This window comes from Doryrhamphus excisus, chromosome 7 (assembly GCF_030265055.1).
Source record: "Doryrhamphus excisus isolate RoL2022-K1 chromosome 7, RoL_Dexc_1.0, whole genome shotgun sequence".
Lineage (NCBI taxonomy): Eukaryota > Metazoa > Chordata > Actinopteri > Syngnathiformes > Syngnathidae > Doryrhamphus > Doryrhamphus excisus.
The window spans coordinates 15,095,128-15,115,325 of NC_080472.1; the positions used below are offsets into that span (position 1 = coordinate 15,095,128).

Genomic DNA, 20,198 nt, shown 5'->3' on the forward strand with positions numbered 1-20,198 from the left:
AACAGCGGTTTGCTAGTGCTTTTTCCATCTTGCCCATCACGATCCTGCCTTGCCAATCTGTTGAGGTCACTTCCTGTCAAGTTTCTTGTACAACTCATCCAAGGCCTCTTGCTCAGCCTCATCTACACCTTACATCTCGTATCTTTGTACTCTTCCACAACCCTCATCCACGTCATGGAAAGCTGAATGGCAATTGGATTGTACATTTCACTTTCTGTACAAAAGGCTTCTTTTGTTTTTAAAATGTTAGGAGTGGAGTATCCCTGTTTATGTCCCTGGTGGGTGTGTCCCCTTGGCCCCGCCACAGAAGGGTTGTTGTGGCTTCTTCACCAGCCTTTTTCTAGTTTCACTTTCGCTACTGACCTACTTTTCCGACATTCGAATTGATTTGAATCCTGAACAAAATCAAAAATGTTGAGCTAAACAAGCCAGTTGTCAAGATGGTGTTCATGACCTAAATATGTGATTTCCCTGATGGATTCAGGTACAGAAATGTGAGTTAGTACTTCTTAATGCTATGTAATGGTACTACAAAAATAGCACTTTGAGTCTGAAAACTTCATTTTGATGGAAATGCATAACTTGCCACGATATGTGTGTGTGTGTGTGTGCATTTCCTGCTTGGTGTTTCCCTTTAAAAGGGGGCAAGGCTCAGTGCTGGGAATTGACGTCATTTCGCCGTTTTACACACGTCCGAATCAATGAGAGAGAGCGCGTGTGTGCAGCGCGCGCGTCGCTCTTCCTGGAAGGGATTACTGTATTAACGTGCGCGCCGCCGACATGCGAAGGACAACACACACGCCGAAACAAAAGAAGTTTCTTTTCCACGCTATGGATCGGCTCAGCAGATAGAAGAAGAAGAGGAAGAAGCAGAAGAAACAGCGTGCTGGCTTGCGTGACGAGACGCAACTTGTGCACGCAGTCCACGACACATATAGGACACTTCAAGAGGGAGAAGTTGACGGGAGATCATGTCTGAATCCTCCTCGGCTGCAACCAAGGTAACCACACGCACGGCGTGAAAGGGCTTCCGTGGGGCTCCTTGTCCCCTGGTTTCACTCCCACGCTACGCAAACGTGTACTTCCAGGAGGCTCGTTTTTTGTGTGTGTTTTTGTTTGGCCACTCATCTGTTGCTTGCCTCTGCTCCCCCGCGCGTGTACACTGCTTGCGTGGAAGTCGTGACTGCATCAGAACCACCCTTGACTTCTTCCTTTAAAAAAAAAAAAGTCATCAAAGCTGACAGACGTGTTGCCCACGTTGAGAAAAAGCAGCGCAACATTGCAGTGTTTGTGCATGCACGGGCTCCACGCGTGGAGGTTGTTGCCCACGGCATCGTGACACAGAACAAAATACAGCTGGATTGCTGTAAGGAATTGTTGGTGCAGTTACAACAAACGGGGCAGTGTGTCAAAAAGCAACCCAGAAGATACTTAAAGTCATTCATTCTTAAAATGTAACATATGACATTAGCACCTACAGCAGTACATAGCATTGCAACTGCAGTCCTCCTTTGGGAAGCTGTCATGTCATGTAATGTAATGTAATGTCCCGGGGTCAAACTGCACGTGTGTTTCTGTTTTGGTGCTAATATTCTTGCAGTGAACAATAATGAAACATGCCGCAATTACACTTTCCTTTCCTTTCAGAAATCGGGGTGTTCCTCCCCGTCTCCCACAAATTCAGCCTTACCAATCAGTTGATCACAGTCGAAATGATAGTTCATGTAATGGCTGCTTTTAGCCGTCGGTGCTCCTTTTCAAGGGCAAGCGGCATGGATGTTGTTTTTGTTTATGAGTAATGACTCGTCATTAGTGAGTATGATGTCATTCTCAAGGGTGATCTTCATGCTGAAGCCCAGTTCTGTCACTTTTGCATGATATCTGCAGTCTGTCTTCAACACGAGCCCTTCATCCCAGCTGCCGTGTGAAGACGACTGCTGTTTTTTTGTTCTTTTGAAAGAATATTTACAAAGTGTCTATAAAAGGATGTCATGCAAACCTTCTGTGAGGAGAAAATGGAAGAATGAAAGATGATTTCTTGGCTTTCACAGGAAATTCCTGGTACAGCCAGGTCTCTCTCTCAAAAAAAAACAAAAAAAAGTGACTGGGTGCCGACAACAAATTTCCTCTTAAAAAGTTGGCTTTGGCTCTCAGGAAAGGAAACCATTCAACGTAGAATAACCACAAACTGGGAAAGCTGGCTTGTATAGAATTTGTATCCATTGAAAATGACTTGACACAAGTTAGCACCAAGGAAGTTATATCTTGCCTAGTGGTGGTGTCATTCTCTGGGGCTGCATGAGTGCTACCGGCCCTGGGGATCTGCGTGGCAGTTTTCCACCGCCGAGGTGACAAGTATCTCCCTGGAGAAGGTGATGGAGTGGGCGAGTCTGTCACCTCCAGAACCCAACATTCAGTTACAGCACTACTTAATATGACATGCTTGCCAAACCTGCTGACTAAAGACCTGACAAGGGAGTCAAAATTCAAAGTTGAGGTGCACTCACTGTTCAATCACCAGCACGTCATGAAAAGCCTCTAAAACCATTACTGTACAATGTTAATGTCAAAATCATGGAAAATAAAATGTTATGATAACTATCATGATGATGGACACCACATGATTCTTAGATATCGATACATAATTAACTTAACGTTTTATTCACAGAGTAATCTGGCCCCATAACGATAGCCAAGCTTCAGAAAAAACAAAACAGAAAGTGCTACACTATGCTAAATAACACGGATGACGGCGATGGACACGATAAGTAACTATTTTATTGGATTTCCAGAGTTCCTGTACTCCGTCAACCATTCCCCCCCCAATATTCAGGATTTATTCATTCATTTTCTACCGCTTATGCTCACATGGATCGCGGGGGTGCTGCTCTACGGGCGAGAGGCGGGGTACACCCTGGACTGGTCGCCAGCCAATCACAGGGCACATTCAGACAAACAACCATTCGCACTCACATTCATACCTATGGACAATTTGGAGTCGCCAATTAACCTAGCATGTTTTTGGAATGTGGGAGGAAACCGGAGTACCCGGAGAAAACACACACTTGCACGGGGAGAACATGCAAACTCCACACAGAGATGGCCGAGGGTGGAATTGAACTCTGGTCTCCTAGCCGTGTGGCCTGCGTGCTAACCACTCGTCCTCATTTTTATCATACTATACAATTTGAAAATATACACGGCAGATTATATTATATGTACTGCAGATTCAGAGAACATGTCATGTAGGAGAAGTGAAATGTAACAGGATAGTGGATGATGCGTTTTGTTACCACCGATGACTACCGCAAGACAATTTCTACCCATACAAGAGCAAGGTTCCTCAAAATGTCGCACAACACGTTTGCTCATGTGCCTGGCACTCATCATGATGCTTCTGGTTGGCAATATGATGACTTCAGCTAAACCATGCCTGGCATGCGCTATGCCAATAAAAGATGCGCACATTTTTTTGATAGGACTTCTTCACGGTGGTCCCAGTTGTCTTTTCCACATGGGAAAATATTTGAAGAAAGCACTGAGAGTGTGTAAACATTTGTCTCTGCTTTCAGTTGAGCAACTTTCCATGACTAGGCTTGGAATCGACCATATTGGAATGAATACAAATGAAAATGTGTGCGTTAAGTAGCATACATCCATGAATCCTCTTTAATTTTAACTAAACATTGTCATCGTTTAGCTTCATTGGCCACAACATTAGGTACACATGGACAATCCGATGACCAGAACACTCACTTTTGATAATACACTGGAGCCTTAGTTAGCATTATTAATTCATTCCAGAAGGTATGACGCTAACCAAAACAGACTCTAACCAAATAAAGAAGTCATGTAAATCCAATTAATCCATTCCAGAAAGCCAAAAATGAACAAAAATTTGGACCCTGTTGATCTAGTGAACGTTTTATTATACTATATAAACCATATACTGTATTTTTTTTAACTGACCCAGCAACATTTTTGGACCGTTTTGTTATTTCAGGGATTAGCTACACATGCGTGAAAGCATGCGTGGCATTCTGGATATTGGTATTTCCACAGCTTAACAAGCCTGTGTTTCACTTTAGCGACACACACACACACACACACACACACACACTACTTACTGGTGTTGTGGGTGCATGGTGAGGTGAGGCGGGTCCATGTGGGGGCTGTTTGGGTTCAGGGCTGGTGAAGGCGGTGGTAGTGGTGGGCTTGGCACGTTTTGTGAGCCTGGCTTTTGTGTCTCTGTGTCTATTCATAGCAGGAGAGGCGCTCTTTCAGTCCTTCCGCGAACCCGCTGCCAAACTCCACTTCCTCCCCCGTCCATGCTCCCGCCGCCAGGCCAGCCAGCCGAATGGAGGACAAGCCGGCCAGGCTGCCTGCACACCTGCGTGAGTTTCCCACACACACACACATTAATTACTAAAATGTATATTATTATTGCATTTTTCCCCCATGGTGGTAAAAAACAAAAAGATATTGTGTCTTCCTGATTATTGTTAGGCTGTTTTATTAATATAAAGTACCGGTAACTACTCAGGAAGCAGCAATTGTAATGCAACACACTATCATTGTCATTAAGCGAACACTCAGGAAGTGCTTACTTAACCTGAAGTGATGAAGCAGTGTTTGTACTCCAGCAGATACTGGCAGCAGACCAGATTGTTAAAAATATATTTTAGACTTTTTTGGCTATATTGGTACTACATACTGTACTTGTGAGTTAATCATGCATTCATCTGATGCCTAATTGGCTGAGCGTGCATCTATGAAGCCTTCTGATGCGAAGGCTACAAATGCAATACTTTCCCAATTTAATGAGCTGGTAAGTGGCTATTTGGAGATAAATGGTGGCTAATGCCGCAAGTCTCAAGATGGATTTTTCATTAAAACTGACAATACATTGACGCAGTTACGATAGCGAAATGTAGCTAATGATGCTAGAGCTGGAAATCTTAAATGTAAACCCTATTATGCAAAAGGGACTCAGCAGTGATGCACAATCTGCATCGGTTTGTTGTGATGAAGAGGGAGCTGATAATCGACAGTTGGGAATAAGTTAATGGAATTTTGTGAAAAAATACAACAATTTATGTTTGAAAAGTTGACCAGACAATGGAGTACCCCGCCTCTCTAGTGAGAATAAACTGCATAGAAAATGGATGGATGGAAGATTAAAAAGTAGGTTGGTGCTTGTGATAATGGTTAGGCCAGCAGATAAGGCCTTGCTGGCCCGGACTGCACACCACTGGTTAATTACCACTAAAGCATAATACAAACCAAGCATACATAGCTTTTGCTAGTGGGATTCACATCATTTTTACTAAAAAGCGCACATTTTTTCAATGACACAATTTCACCTGTTGCCACAGCTAAATCTAAACACTGTTAAATATGGTTAATAAATGAATTGCTTAACCAATAGGAGAGCAGGTGGGGCTGGAGTGCTGCCAAAAGATAAACATTCAAAGAGTAACCCTCCTATGTCCAAGACATTTGTCAATCTTTAACTTTTTTTTTTTATCCACAAGTGTTGAGTTGAGTTGAGGAGTTGAGTTGGGCAAGATGAAGTTGGATGACATCTACAGGAAACGCTTCTACTTTTTTTTCCTGCATTGTTTTAGAAAAAGGAAGAACTGGTTTTGGTTCCGTTTCCTATCAACCAAGGCGACAGGTCACTCTACATCCGCACACTGGAGGAAAAATGTCATGTTCCCATTTCAAACACGGTCCCTGGGTTTCTTTTGTGACCATGTGGTGTGGCAGCGAACACCTCCTTCATCCTATGCAAACATATGTGGTGGGAAATGAGCTGCCTATTAACACTGAGAAGGAAAGGGAGTGAGGAGGATACTGCGATAGTAGGTGGGGGGGAGTAAAAAAGAAAAAAAGAAGACAGAAAGAGAAAGAATGAGGGAGGAAATTGCAGTGTGGGCAGAAATCCGCCTTCTCCATTTCCTGGGGAGGAAGTGGATTAGATGAAGTCTGCTCCTCACACTGAAGAATGCTCGCAGCCCTCTTATTTCAACCCTTTAAGCCACTGCGATTAAAGAGGTCAACAAAATAAAATTTTCTTGTTTTACATTGCGTTTATAGAAATGATGTACTATTAAAAGCTCGTCTTTACTTTAATTCAATAGATGTTTTGCTGGAAAACAGTCAGGTGTTCCATTTTACTTGATGTTTTTATATTGTTTGGTAATTTTTTTATTCAGGGATATTTGGTGAAGTTTGGTGGTTTATAGCAGAGAAGCAGTCTGTGCATGATGTGTGTAGATAGTACTTTTATCTTGAAAAGGTCCTATACAGTTACTAAGTGCCACAATAGTGTGTTGGAAGCAGTTGCAAGAGGTGCATTTTGGTTTTAAGCACCAGTGATATTCCAATCAATACACAATACAAATATAGGATGGACACATTTACTAAAAAAACCAAACCTTATAATTTCAGTACTTCATTTGCAAAGTACATTTCAAATGTCTTCAAAGAATAGCATCGTTTAGTAGCTAAAAACTATACTTGGTATTTCAAACATTTGCTGGTTAAAGTCACGGCCATGGCAACAAGGCTGCCTGTTGCGTTCACACGCAGTTGGCTTTCCTCAATGCATGCGAGTGGGTGGATGAGTGTGAGTGAATCTTTGTGTAAAGCTTGTGTAGGTGTGCACAGAATGAGTAACCATTACAGTACATGATTGCACACCCCATGTCACCATTGTCATTTTGTTGTCTTCCTCTATAGTGTGTGTATATATATTAATATATATGTTTTACACATTGTAGACGATGTGGGAGCATCGGGGTTAATAGGTGTGTTTGTGTGGGGAAATTTCCTGCCCCTGGAAGCAGCTCTCTTGTCCTCAGGAATTTCCTGAGTGGGCAGACGGTGCTTCCTGAATAAATGTTGTTGTTGTTGTTGTTGTGTGTGTGTGTGTGTGTGTGTGTGTGTTTGAACTCGCTCCTTTTTCTCCACTGAAAGGGAAACTGTTCTCACATGCCAGAGTGTGAGCGGAATCCAGCCTCCTTCTCTTCCTGTTCGCGACACACTCCGCACAGACTTTCCAAAAGGGAGCCTTATAATCTGATGAATCTATTCTTTGCAAAATAACAGAACGTCCGTTGTAATAACTATCACATTACTTCCTCTGTCCCCCCCCTCACAGTGAATAGTCAATATATTTTGTGAAACTAAAAAACCATACCAGGTAATAATGGCGTTCAAACATTAACTCAACTTTGCAACCTCTTTCCTCACGAAACTGCCTCCAGCTAGATTCAATTAAATTCATTTTTATATAACGTAATTTCCAGACTACAAGTCACAAAATGAATTTCACAAAATTCAAGACCAAGAACAGGAAACTCAAGTTATTCGACTACACAATAACAGTCTGAATAGGTGTCCGGTATGTTAACGTAACACATTAACATTTCTTCCACTGCTTAGAGTATACCTGGGAGGGGGCCGAATAGGCTGAACTAAATAAATAAATAACAAGCCAGCCAACAAGGAAGTTACTGGTAAGGAAGTTCACCAAGCTCACAATCTCTTTCCACATCACTGAATGGTACCTGGGCCTTCAGTGGGTTGACAACAACATTTTTCCCGCCAGACACCATGATAACCGTTATCCAAAACCAATATAAAAATGCCACGATGCGGTTTTGAACCACGGTCACCCATATGGAGCAATGAATTGCGACAAAATGCTACAACCACACACTGGCATACTCATACAGTAGGGCTCAATACAGGCACTTTAAACTGTCGACTTTCAAGCATCAATCACCAATACCCAGCAGTAATCCAGCACATACCACCAGCCATGTCCAGTATTGTATTCATCATGAAAAAAAGTTGTACAAATAAAAAAAATTGTGAAATAAATGATTGAATGCAGCTTTGTCATGCAAGCTGTGGTATCTGTTTTCAACCACTAATAAGAATACAACTTATAATGGAGACTGTGTTGTCAGCATGCATGTGACTTAAACTGCTTTTACTTTCCACAAGTTGCAACAAGCTGTGCTAAGTAATCCATGTACACCGTGTCAGTCTTGTAAAACATAATTTTATTTAATGTTCACGGTGGAAAGATTCAAATATTTGATGGTATAGTTTTCAAGAAAGCTTGTCTCGAACAGGATCATGTAAGTGGTCTGCTGGACAAAACGCTGACTTGGTTTTAACCAAGAGCAGAGAATACGCACTGTGAGTGTGTGTGGACACGTATAGGGGCCGCAAACAAATATCTGTAATTGTTATGCATAGCATGGGGAGAAAAAGGAGAGTTATAGTGAACAAAAGGAAGAGTGGCAGTTGGAACTAAGCTACAAGAGCTGGCTTGTTCCCGTGCTCGACAACAAACAACCAGGAACAGGTCGTGCTACTTCCTGGCCATAAAAGCTCCGTGTGATTGATGGTGTGTTTTATGTTTGTTTTGACTGGATGCAGTCCAGTTCTGCTGCATCGGGACAAGCACATGCCTGCTGGCTAAGGAAGTGGAGGATTACACTTTATGCTGTGTATATGACAGAAGAGGGGGAGATGGATGAAAGTAAGAGTGTATGTGTGTTGGATTGTTTTCCCCCCGCGGGATGGAGTGCTTATATAGACAACAAAGGGGGGTGTACAGCGGGTTAGGAAACTGCTTGCGCTCATAGCCACATGTCCCTGAGTCAGAAGAGTGTCAGAAGGTCATGGCTGGACCTCCTCCACCTCCTCCTTCCTCTTATTCCTTCCCTCTTCCTCCTGCTCTGTTTAGAAAGAAAAAGCCTCTTCTCTCTTGAGATAGCAATGCCAATATCCGCCTACTTCTGCTTTGAGAGGGAAGGCAAACATTTACCAAAGAGCAGAGACTGGAGCAAAGTCCCAGCTTTACTGATAGAGCCTTGTTTGTTTGTATTTAGATAGTTGAAGCCATTCCACAGTTTCCCCCTTAGTTATAAGAGTGTATATTTATCCAATTATTGGCAAATTAATTGTCTAAACACATTGTCACACATTAAAAATAATATAGGGGGTACAGTGGTGATGCTTCCTTGACATTTGATTTTCAGTTCAGTGACTACAGTAGCTTGTAGTAGTATGTATATGGAAGTACAATACTGTACACTGTATTAAAAATACACTTAACTGTGAGAGGCACATTATAGACTTAAAATTTAGGGCCTTTTATGGGTATGTCCAATATATTTCACCATCCGCAGGGGTCTACTGTATAGTCCAGTATTGATGGACTATATTTCTGACAGTCCAACTAATTAGACATCAAGTATGAGCCAGAAGAATAGACAGGAGTCTCGGAGGTATACAATATGGAGGCATGCTACTCTTTGGATGGGACCTTAAAGCTTCTCAGCAGGACAAAACTCATTAACCCGTCTGGCTGGGAGGGGAAGTCAAGGGCTTTGGTAGCGCTAAAACGAAATGAGATAGCGGTGATCTCAGCCTCCTCGTCTCCTCATTCATCGCGGGCGCTTATGAGTTGCCTCGGCAACATGTTCGCCCCTGCATCTCTATGTGTCTTGGGAAACTTGTGTGTCATCATAGAGGATTAGGAGCCCATGGTTTAGTCAAGGGCTTGGCATCCTGCTGCTGCCGCACTTGGTGTGTTAAAGGCATTGTAAACACGCACATAGGCCTGTCAACATAATTCACAGAAATTGAGAGTTGGACCATATTGGTATAGCGGTTTTTGAACAAAAAAAAAAAAGCCAATATCGGACATCCCTAATATTAAGGACTGCAATATTGTCAAGTTAATGTGTGATTAATTCATGAAATTTTTATCGGCAACAAGAAATGTTATGTTTTAATTTTTTGTAACTATTGTAAAAATGTTCAAAAAAATTTCATAAATTTAGTATGGTAAATAGTATAGGAAAAACCGTATCCTTCATACCCATCTCTTTTATATGGGTTACAACCCAGAATAGATATGATGCCCCCACATTGAACTTCACATGAGCTCTGGCCTAGTATCATTTTCCTGTTTGTATTTCTTTCCTCATTGTGTATCTGCTCCAGCAACTCTGGCCAATACTCCTTTATTTGTCTTTCATCAAACACCATCCATCTTTCCTCTTTATTCCCACACGGACTTAAAAAGCCTCCTGGTATTGCTCTCTGACCTTCCAGCTGGAAGTTTCCTGTGCTGAAACGAAGCCTGAGCTGGATTACTTCCTGCCAATGTGTGTCATGGGACAATTTTTTTTTTTTTTGCGCCCCCTTTTTCCCTCCACCTCCTCACTTCTGCTCCCCTCGTACTTCCTCCTTTGGGCTCTGTGCAGATGGCCGAGATCGACATACCGGATGTAGGAGGGCTTTTTTGGCAAAGCAAGCGTCACTCGCTCTCCGGCCCTAGAGAGAGCATACCGCAGCCCTGACCCTGTGACCCACTGCCGCCCACCGGGCTTTGCTGCTCAAACAAGTTACCACGAGAGACGCATGTGCAGCTGGTGCATGCTGCTCCCTTGGCAGCCTGATATTGCTTCAAGTATAGGGTCAACATCTATGCCTGCGAAGAAGCCTTTTAATGCCTCTCAAGATCACTTGCATCACAGAGAGCCTCTACTGAGTTAAGATCCTGGGGTTGTTTAACAATCTTTTTGGCAACTGTACACCCGAGAGTGATATCCTAAACATGTCTTGAAATGACGGCCGTTCAATGTTGTTCACAAAGCCTACACCACTATTTGAACAGAGAGACTTCTGCAAGAAAGCCAAGAAACGGGAAGCTGGCAGTCGGCACAGAGGTTTCATGTTATATTGATCGCTTTCTGTGAAAACTTCCTTTGTTTGACAACCACGGTGGGAATGGTGGGGGTTGATGGTTGGTCTGAAAGTGTTCCAATTACTTGTGACTGACATTGGTGGCCCCAACGATAACAGCTGCCTGACGGCCCTAGAGGAAGAGTTTGAGGTCGAGCGATAGGTGAAAGATGAGTTGTCATCATGCTTGGTGGCGACATTATGCTGAGAATGTCAGCCTGAGTTACCATGCCAATCATTGGATTGCACAGAGGGTGAAAAAGTGATGAGACGGCAGGATTTGTCTGCATTGAACGGAATAAATTAGCGTTAAAAAATATGCATCCTGTCTAGCCTGATAATGAGAAGATTACAATATCAGTCTGAGATGCTCACCTCAGATGACAGAGAACCCATGACCCCTTGAACAGAGGATGCTGTTGTCTTGAACAATGGAAGCACATGAATCTATAGACTTTAGAAAACTAAGCTAACTACGCTATTCCACTCGTGCTGCATAAGAGAGGAGTTTGGAAGTTTTTTGCCAACTTTTACCAGTGTTTCAAGTTGAGGGAATTCTGCCATGATTGAGCGGTCCGCTGGGGAAACATTTCCCCACACAAACATCCCATCTCCTGACAATAACAGCATTTCATTCACATTATGTCAGTTTCCCTGAGATTCCATTTTTATTGAGAAGTTCCGGAATTCAAGTATCATAGGTCCCTAGTTTAACAACAATGAAAACATAAGACTTTTGAAACGGATCGAACTGGGAACATAGGACATATAGACACTGGGGATGCACAGCTTTAGAAACATAGGGAACTGAGAACGTAGGATTCGAAGGCCCCTGGGAACACACGTGTTTAGAAACAGAAACTTGGAACATGGGATTTAATTACACTTGGAACATAAGACATTAGAAACAGAAACTGGGAACATAGGCTTTAAGGACAGTGAGAACATACATACATACGTAAGTGTTTATGAACAGACAAACCGGGAACACATAGACCTTGGAACATGGGTTTTATAAACAGTAGGAGTGAAGGACTCTATAAATGGGACAGGGAACATACACAAACTGAAGAAACCGACAATCTATGATTGGAGGAAATTGGGTATATAGGACTTTAGAAACCGTGAAATTGTATACACTGGGAACATAGGATTTTAGAAACTGAGGAAATTGGGAACATAGGGTTGTAGGACACTGGGAACATAGTACTTGAGAAACCAAGTATATTGGGGACATGGAGTTGAAGGATACTGGGAACATAGGACTTGAGAAACCGAGTATATTGGGAACATGGGCTTGCAGGACACTGGGAACATAGGACTTGAGAAACTGAATATATCGGGGACATGGGATTGAAGGACACTGGGAACATAGGACTTGAGAAACCGAGTATATTGGGGATATGGGGTTGAAGGACACTGGGAACATAGGACTTGAGAAACCGAGTATATTGGGAACTTGGAGTTGAAGGACACTGGGAACATAGGACTTGAGAAACTGAATATATTGGGGACATGGGATTGAAGGACACTGGGAAAATAGGACTTGAGAAACCGAGTATATTGGGAACATGGGGTTGCAGGACACTGGGAACATAGGACTTGAGAAACTGAATATATCGGGGACATGGGATTGAAGGACACTGGGAAAATAGGACGTGAGAAACCGAGTATATTGGGGATATGGGGTTGAAGGACACTGGGAACATGGGTTTAACAAGAACAAAGGTTTAAGCACCCTGGGAATATATGAGTTATAGAAACTTAGTGTACTTTACAGAAAACAGTCTCTTCTTATGTACCATAGAGCTACTACTGCTACTGCTGTTTTGTTGCTTTGTTGTCTTGTGTAGTTGTACGTTGCTGTTGTCTTGAATAGTCTCCAGTGCAGATGTTCTGTTGCCTTGGCAGCCAAAGAAGTGTTTCAGTGTGTGAGGAAGGCAGGCAGAAAAAAGATAGCGTGGTTCCTGTTTCCTCCATTTCCTTTCCTCCGTTTGTGTTTATATGCAGACTAATAAACCGGCTCGCATGAAGCACCGAGAGCACGGAAAGATTGTCAGAGACAGTCTGGCCATATTTCCTCATATCTTCACCATGTTATTCTTCTTTCTCCATATCTGTTTTTTCATCTTTAATTCCAAGTCCCACACACTGCCTGGCTTTATCACGGCCGTTCCCGTAATCACTCCCCCCTTTTATCTCCACTTCCTCAATATCCTCTTTACTGCTTCTACCTCCTTCCTTCCTCTCCCCCCTCCCCCCATCCTTTCCTCCCTCCCACTCACCCCCTCCCCTCCATCCGGCCTTTCCGTCTTTCTTCCTTCCTTCCGCTCCCCCTCTCTTCCTTTCCCCTCATGTCTACTTCACTGAACATTGTTTTTTTCCCCCTGCAGTCTCTCACTCAATGTTGCTTGTTCAACAAACTCATTTTCATCAATTGCCAACTTCTCCCCCTTCCTGACCCCTCCAGGTTTGCAGCCGGTGTTCTGGAGCAGAGAGGATGTGGCCCAGTGGCTGCGATGGGCCGAGAAGGAGTTTGCATTGCGACCAATCACAAGCGGCTCTTTCCAGATGAACGGAAAAGCCCTGTTGCTGCTCACTAAGGAGGACTTCCGCTACCGCTCCCCCCACTCTGGTATTCCTTTCCTTTCCCTTGTCTTCATAAATTATTTGCAAGCAAAATTTAGTCCAGATGGGGTATTGTTTTTTTGGTAAACTACCGGAGTTGGGAAGTCTTTAATGTGAAGGACGTGCAAGTCCAAGTCAAGACAAGACAAGACAGGTCGACTCCACTCCAATGTTAGAGGCTTGAACATTTCTTGTCCTTACATATTACAAGAACTGTATAGTCTTTACCAAAAATAACAATGTAACAATCTATTAAATATGATTAATACAATGAATGCATTGAATAGTTTTTTATTTCAAAAACTATTTTGACCAGACTGAAGATTGCTGACATACAAACATAATCCACCCATTCGTCATTTGTTCTTAAACCTGATTGGATGTACGTAAAAACATGCATTCAATGAGGCAGATTCATAGGGGAAATCTAAAAGCAATCACATTAAGTGAGTACCTTGAATGGGGACACATTTTACCCAACACATATCAAGTATTTTCAAGTAATCAGGCTAAAAGTCGGAGTAAAAAAAAAATGTATAGTTTTGGAAAAGCTCACAGCAACATTCTTGGCTTTCAAAGGTGAAATGAGCTTGTGCAGCTTTAAACCAACATCAACAAATCAATAAAGTCATCCGGAGATGCAGCTATTACAGCCAGCCTGCAAGGAGGAGGGATGTGGGAGGCTAGTAATGGGGTTTGGAGGAAGTAGGGGACGGTTGATCAGGAAGTACGAGCACCAACCTCAACTGTTGCCCCGGCAACAGCGGCAAGAGGAAAAAAAAACATTCTTTTCCAAGCAGAAGAGGGATTTTCTTTAAAATATAAAACAGGAATTGAGATTACAGTGTGACGCACGGTTGTGGGGTCAAGGTTGAATGCCTAATAGTCATTAAATAAATACAAGAAAAAGATGTTATGAAGAATAATGACTTATGAGAGTCCTGGAAATGTGATTTATTTTCACTGCTTTTATCAGTTATTTCCTCTTCATGCACTGTGTCACCAGATTTGAATGTTTAATATGAGTTTATCCGAGATAAAAAAATTATTGAATATACTGTACATATATTTTGTGTGTGCCAAAGAGCTGTTCGAGGCTGTATTGTTTGTCATTTAAGCCTGAATCAGGAAGCAGCAATTTTCCGGGCACTGCAACTGCAATAGGACCTCAAAGTGAGAACTGAAAGACACGCGCACACGCATGTGTGTGTGTGTCCACTATCACTTCCTTGTTGTAGTAAAAGCTCAAGCACAAGTCATCTTTTGAGCCGGCTTCAAACATTATCTCAATGTTCCTTTTATTTGAAGTTAAGTGCTGCTGTTAATGTGTGAATACACTTCCTGTTTCGGACCCATACTACTATATGGTCGACACGTCTCATTCACTATTCAAAGCCATGCTTGGAGGATCATACAGGGGAAAATACTCTACTACACAGAGAGCCCAGCATCAGTCAAAGTATGACATATTATACTTGAACAGAGTTACAGCTGATGTTTACTCTGTGCTGTTTGGATCTTAGGAAATTTACAGGAACCATTTTCCCTTCCCTGTAATAGGGAATATGTCTGTGACGCTTCTGTTATTACTCAAACTTCACGCTGCTCGGAAGTCGTAGAGAAGTCCAGCAAGACATCAAGAGTAAATTTCCCGTTTTCTACATAGGGAGTCATCAAGTGATGTGTTTTCTTCTGCAGGTGACGTCTTGTATGAGCTGCTGCAGCACATCCTAAAGCAGAGGAAGCCCCATGTGTTCTACCCCTCTAGCTACTTCCCTGGAAACCCCTTCCACCTGCTGCCTGAAAGCACAGCGCAGCACCTGAAGCTCGAAGGTCAGCTCACTAAACGTTATCGGTCATCATCAAAGCAGGGGGTTGTCCAAACCGATGGATGCGGGGTGCCACTTTGATAGCTACCTCAACAAAACTTGGTGTAATATTAGTGTTATATATAAAAATACATCCCATTAATAATGCATTTGTTTTATTTTTAGAATTAAACGAGCTGCACAGCAGGAACAGCCCGATTCAAATCAGAGGTGTGTTTTTATTACATGCTAATACCTGCGATTATTTGGCTCTGGTGTGTAAGATAACTACAACATGACGGGAGTTAACACAAAACCGATCAGTGATGGGCATTGAGAAACCTGTTCCACAAGGAAATGTTACTTTATTTCATCAAGTTACACTAAACGGGTGCCGCATTCTCCTGGCAGGGCTTTGCATCTGGATTGGAATTTACTTTTGGAAAACACCTGCTTAGTTCCTCATTGCTGTAGAAAGGTTTATGTTTGCTCAAACGGAAGGAAGTACCTGTATTTTTGTATAATGGTGACACCTAGTGGCCTTGTGTATGCGACAAACTACAGCAGACACAAACATTTTGCCTTTTAAACAATAAGTTATTATTTAAGCATTATAGCTATACACCATTCACCTCAGTACATGTTGCTTGGTTTTTGTTTGTTTTGGCACACCTATCTTGTAAAAACGGGAAATAGTTTCTACCCAGAAACCTATCATTACTCAGTTACCCTCGGGCAAATTCAAAGTACGGCTGTACTTGCAATTATCTACCAATAACTCTTTGGGTTATGTGACAAAGTGCTGCCTCACACGTCTCCACAGCCAACATTGTACATGCCGTGCTATTTAAATGTAACATTCAATGAGTTATGTCTGGCGTATCCACAGAAACGGTACGACGGGCGCCATGTGCGACAGAGCCACTCCCCCAGCATCCGCCCACCATTGAGCTGCGACATCGGTCACGTTCCCCGCACCATCCGGCACCACGACAATCCCCCCCAGAGCCAAATCACCCACGGGCCGCCACTGAGGACCACCTGCAGACCTTTTCCCAGCTGCCAGACAGCAATCACCACTTGCCCGAGGACGTGTACCCTCTGTCAGTTTCCCCGACTGCACCGAATGGCCGCTGCGTGACCCCCAGAGAGGCGCCGTGCCCCGGTAGCCCTGGAAGCCAGGAGGCGGGCCCTCCTGGTGTCATTCAGCTCATGCCCAGCCCCATCATGAACCCTCTGTTCCCAAACCCAAGCAGGAGCGGTGGAGCCTTGGACTTCAGGCACAGCCGCGCTGGACCTCAGGCCATGCTTGAGAACGGTCGTGAGGGGAAGGTGCACTCTCATCAGATGACCGCGGCCCAGCAGCCGCCACATCATATTTTACATCAGCAACATCAGCAGGAGGAGGTCCTCTACAGGAACATCATCATGCCTGTGTCTCCTCCGGAGGAGCAGCAAATGCCCATGGGGCGGATAGCAGGTAAAAACATGAAGATGGATATCTAATTAAAATCTCCATGGGAATCTCTTTCCAGACCCATTTTTGGAAATATATGATGTGTGCCAGTGACAGGAAAAAAAAGCTATGATTGGCTTGGAGCGAGCTGCACGGCGAACGAGTGGTTAGCGCACAGGCCACACATCTAGGAGACCCAAGTTCGATTCCACCCTTGGCCATCTTTGTGTGGGGTTTGCATGTTCTCTCCGGGCACTCCGGTTTCCTCCCACATTCCAAAAACATGCTAGGTTAATTAGCGACTGCAAATTGCCCATAGGTATGAATGTGAGTGTGAATGGTTGTTTGTCTATATGTGCCCTGTGATTGGCTGGCGACCAGTCCAGGGTGTACCCCGCCTCTCGCCCAAAGACAGCTGGGATAGGCTCCAGCACCCCCGCGACCCTCGTGAGGAAAAAGCGGTAGAAAATGAATGAATGAATGGCTTGGAGCGAGCTGCACGGCGAACGAGTGGTTAGCGCACAGGCCACACATCTAGGAGACCCAAGTTCGATTCCACCCTTGGCCATCTTTGTGTGGAGTTTGCATGTTCTCTCCGGGTACTCCGTTTTCCTCCCACATTCCAAAAACATGCTAGGTTAATTAGCGACTCCAAATTGTCCATAGGTATGAATGTGAGTGTGAATGGTTGTTTGTCTACGTATATGTGCCATGTGATTGGCTGGCGACCAGTCCAGGGTGTACCCCGCCTCTCGCCCAAAGACAGCTGGGATAGGCTCCAGCACCCCTGCAACCCTCGTGAGGATAAGTGGTTGAAAATGAATGAATGATTGGCTTGGAGCGAAGTCATATGGCGCCACTTGCTGGTGTGCATGTATACATTTTTAACGCTTAAGCAAGCAAGCCAAGGCAAAATTTTAATAGACTTAATCGAAAAACATGCTACCCGGGGCGGACGTGAACCGAGGGGCGGACGTGAACCGAGGCGAACGACTGAGTCCACAAGGGTGAAGTATGAAATTTGACACCATCAAAACATACAAAAGACAGACGCTGGCCGTACGATGAGTGTATAAGTTTGTCTTACAACCTTAAGAAACTGTACGTGTCCGTAGAGTTTGTTTGGCATGACAAAGAACGGCGTCATGCGCGACATGCATATGTTTCATGTTTTTTGGCATGTAGACCAGTCCAGGAGCCCGTATGACTGGCTGTGATCGTCGTACATCACAGCATGTCATAGAATCACCACGTGTTGTTAACTGCAAGTGTGGTTGGACAGGTTTGATGTGGAAGAACTTCAACCCTCAAACATCTAAGGGATGAAGGCCATCATGAGTGACATCAAAAATGAGTCAAAGGTTTCCCTTGTTGTGTTCTACCAGACTGCAGGCTTCTGTGGGACTACGTCTACCAGCTCCTGTCAGACAGCCGGTACGAGAACTACATCCGTTGGGAAGACCCAGAAAGCAAAGTCTTTCGCATCATGGACCCCAACGGCCTGGCCAGGCTGTGGGGTAACCATAAGGTAAGCATAGCGTCTGGAGCGGTAGCCATATGCAGCACAAACTATTGTATCTAATGCATACATTATTAACCATGTATGCTTTGTTTTTACAGAACAGGACCAACATGACATATGAGAAGATGTCCCGAGCACTCAGACACTACTACAAACTCAACATTATCAGGAAAGAACCTGGACAAAGACTCTTATTCAGGTAAGACACTTTCACTGTCATACCTCGTTCATAGCCGTTAACTGGTTCCAGACCTGCCGGTGTGAAAATAATTTCCACATTATAAGATTCAATGTTAATAAATGTCATATTTTCTACATTAAAGCATAGAAAACCTGCTTAGTACTCTCAGAATACGGGTTTTAACATTATTAGAGTTGTGTCGACAGGAAGTAACACGCCTGAGGTCACTGTAACACTCAATTATTCATTGCTTACACCATGCTGCAACTCTGGACTTGAGATGGCCGCTAGTAAGCGAGCTAACCAGTTAGCTTCAAATGTATTTCTTTTAAACTTAAGAAATCAAAAATGTACCACTTCCACACGGGATCTGAGAAGTTTTTTTTTTCCCCCACTCTATAAACGTACCACTTCCACACAGGATTTGACTTTTTTTCCCCCACTCTAAACGTACTACTTCCACACGGGATCTGAGAAGTATTTTTTCCCCCACTCTAAACATACCACTTCCACACGGGATCTGAGAAGTATTTTTTTCCCACTCTAAACATACTACTTCCACACGGCATCTGAGAAGTATTTTTTTTCCCCACTCTAAATGTACTACTTCCACACGGGATTTGAGGTTTTTTCCCCCACTCTAAATATACGACTTCCACACGGGATCTGAGAAGTATTTTTTCCCTACTCTAAACATACTACTTCCACACAGGATTTGAGAAGTATTTTTTTCCCTACACTAAACATACTACTTCCACACAGGATTTGAGTTTTTTCCCCCACTCTATATATACTACTTCCACACGGGATCTGAGAAGTATTTTTTCCCCACTCTAAACGTACTACTTCCACACGGGATTTGATTTTTTTTCCCCACTCTAAATATACTACTTCCACACGGGATCTGAGAAGTATTTTTTTCCCCCACTCTAAACGTACCACTTCCACATGGGATCTGAGAGTTTTTTTTTAATTCTATCATGTCGGGACATGCCTTGACTGACGTCATGGCTTCATGCAGCGTTAATGTGTTAATGTAAGGTAATGTCATCAATGTTTTGTGGCATTACTGTCACCTAGTGGCCAGAGTCCGACATATCACTTGAATTTCAATATGTTTTGACTAATAATAGACCACAGTCTACCACGAAACAGCAATCAGTTATTAATTAATTTCTGGAAACATGAGATATGGTAATGGATACTAATGGAAACGTGATAATCCAAGGCAATTGCCCAAGATTTCCACTCAACTGCACTCACTCACTATTAATGTGGCACTTCCAGGTTCATGAAGACCCCGGATGAGATCATGAACGGTCAGACAGACCGACTGGAGCACCTGGAGTCGGACACCGATGAACAAATTTACATCAAAGAGGAGTGCTGAGGAACTCTGGGAAATGGAGTCCATGAACTTTTACTACTGCAACTGCCACCGATGCCTTTTCCAAGCAGCTTGAACAATCACTGATGATGAACCTCAAAGGTCTCGGGCATTTGCTGTTGTCAGTCACACCCACATATCTCCTTAAAAGGATGCCTGTAGTTAAAATGCAGTTTTGATTTTTGTTGTCCCGGTTTTGTAATTTTATTTCTCAATGAACTGCAAAGGCACGCCAATCACTTAATGCTTTCATTTCTCCACATGTGTGTGTGTGTGTGTGTGTGTGTGTCTGGAGTAAACATCTTTTGAATTAAACAGCACTTGTTTTTTGGGGATAAAACGTCGAGGTGTAATATGCAGGATGTCCACTTGGGGGCACTGGTGAACAAGTTTATATATCAGAAGGAAATGAGACGCGAATAATATTGCAAATAATACAT

At 43.3% G+C, this 20,198-nt stretch overlaps 1 protein-coding gene across 3 annotated transcripts; it reads left to right on the forward strand.

Annotated features, from left to right (window-relative positions):
- The first annotated feature begins 658 nt into the window (after nucleotides 1-658).
- Nucleotides 659-20,194, forward strand: etv6 (ETS variant transcription factor 6). 3 transcript variants are annotated; one of them, XM_058076856.1, is made up of 9 exons: nucleotides 659-1,001; nucleotides 4,265-4,394; nucleotides 13,247-13,411; nucleotides 15,103-15,237; nucleotides 15,399-15,443; nucleotides 16,102-16,692; nucleotides 18,054-18,196; nucleotides 18,289-18,389; nucleotides 19,659-20,194. In XM_058076856.1, the coding sequence occupies exons 1-9, from the start codon at nucleotides 972-974 to the stop codon at nucleotides 19,759-19,761; spliced, it is 1,443 nt and encodes a 480-aa protein (XP_057932839.1). In that variant the 5' UTR covers nucleotides 659-971; the 3' UTR covers nucleotides 19,762-20,194. The 3 variants fall into 3 exon arrangements, with proteins under 3 accessions (XP_057932839.1, XP_057932840.1, XP_057932841.1); XM_058076857.1 differs by having other exon boundaries at nucleotides 4,268-4,394; XM_058076858.1 differs by lacking the exon at nucleotides 15,399-15,443 and having other exon boundaries at nucleotides 660-1,001; nucleotides 19,659-20,193.
- The last annotated feature ends 4 nt before the right edge of the window (nucleotides 20,195-20,198 follow it).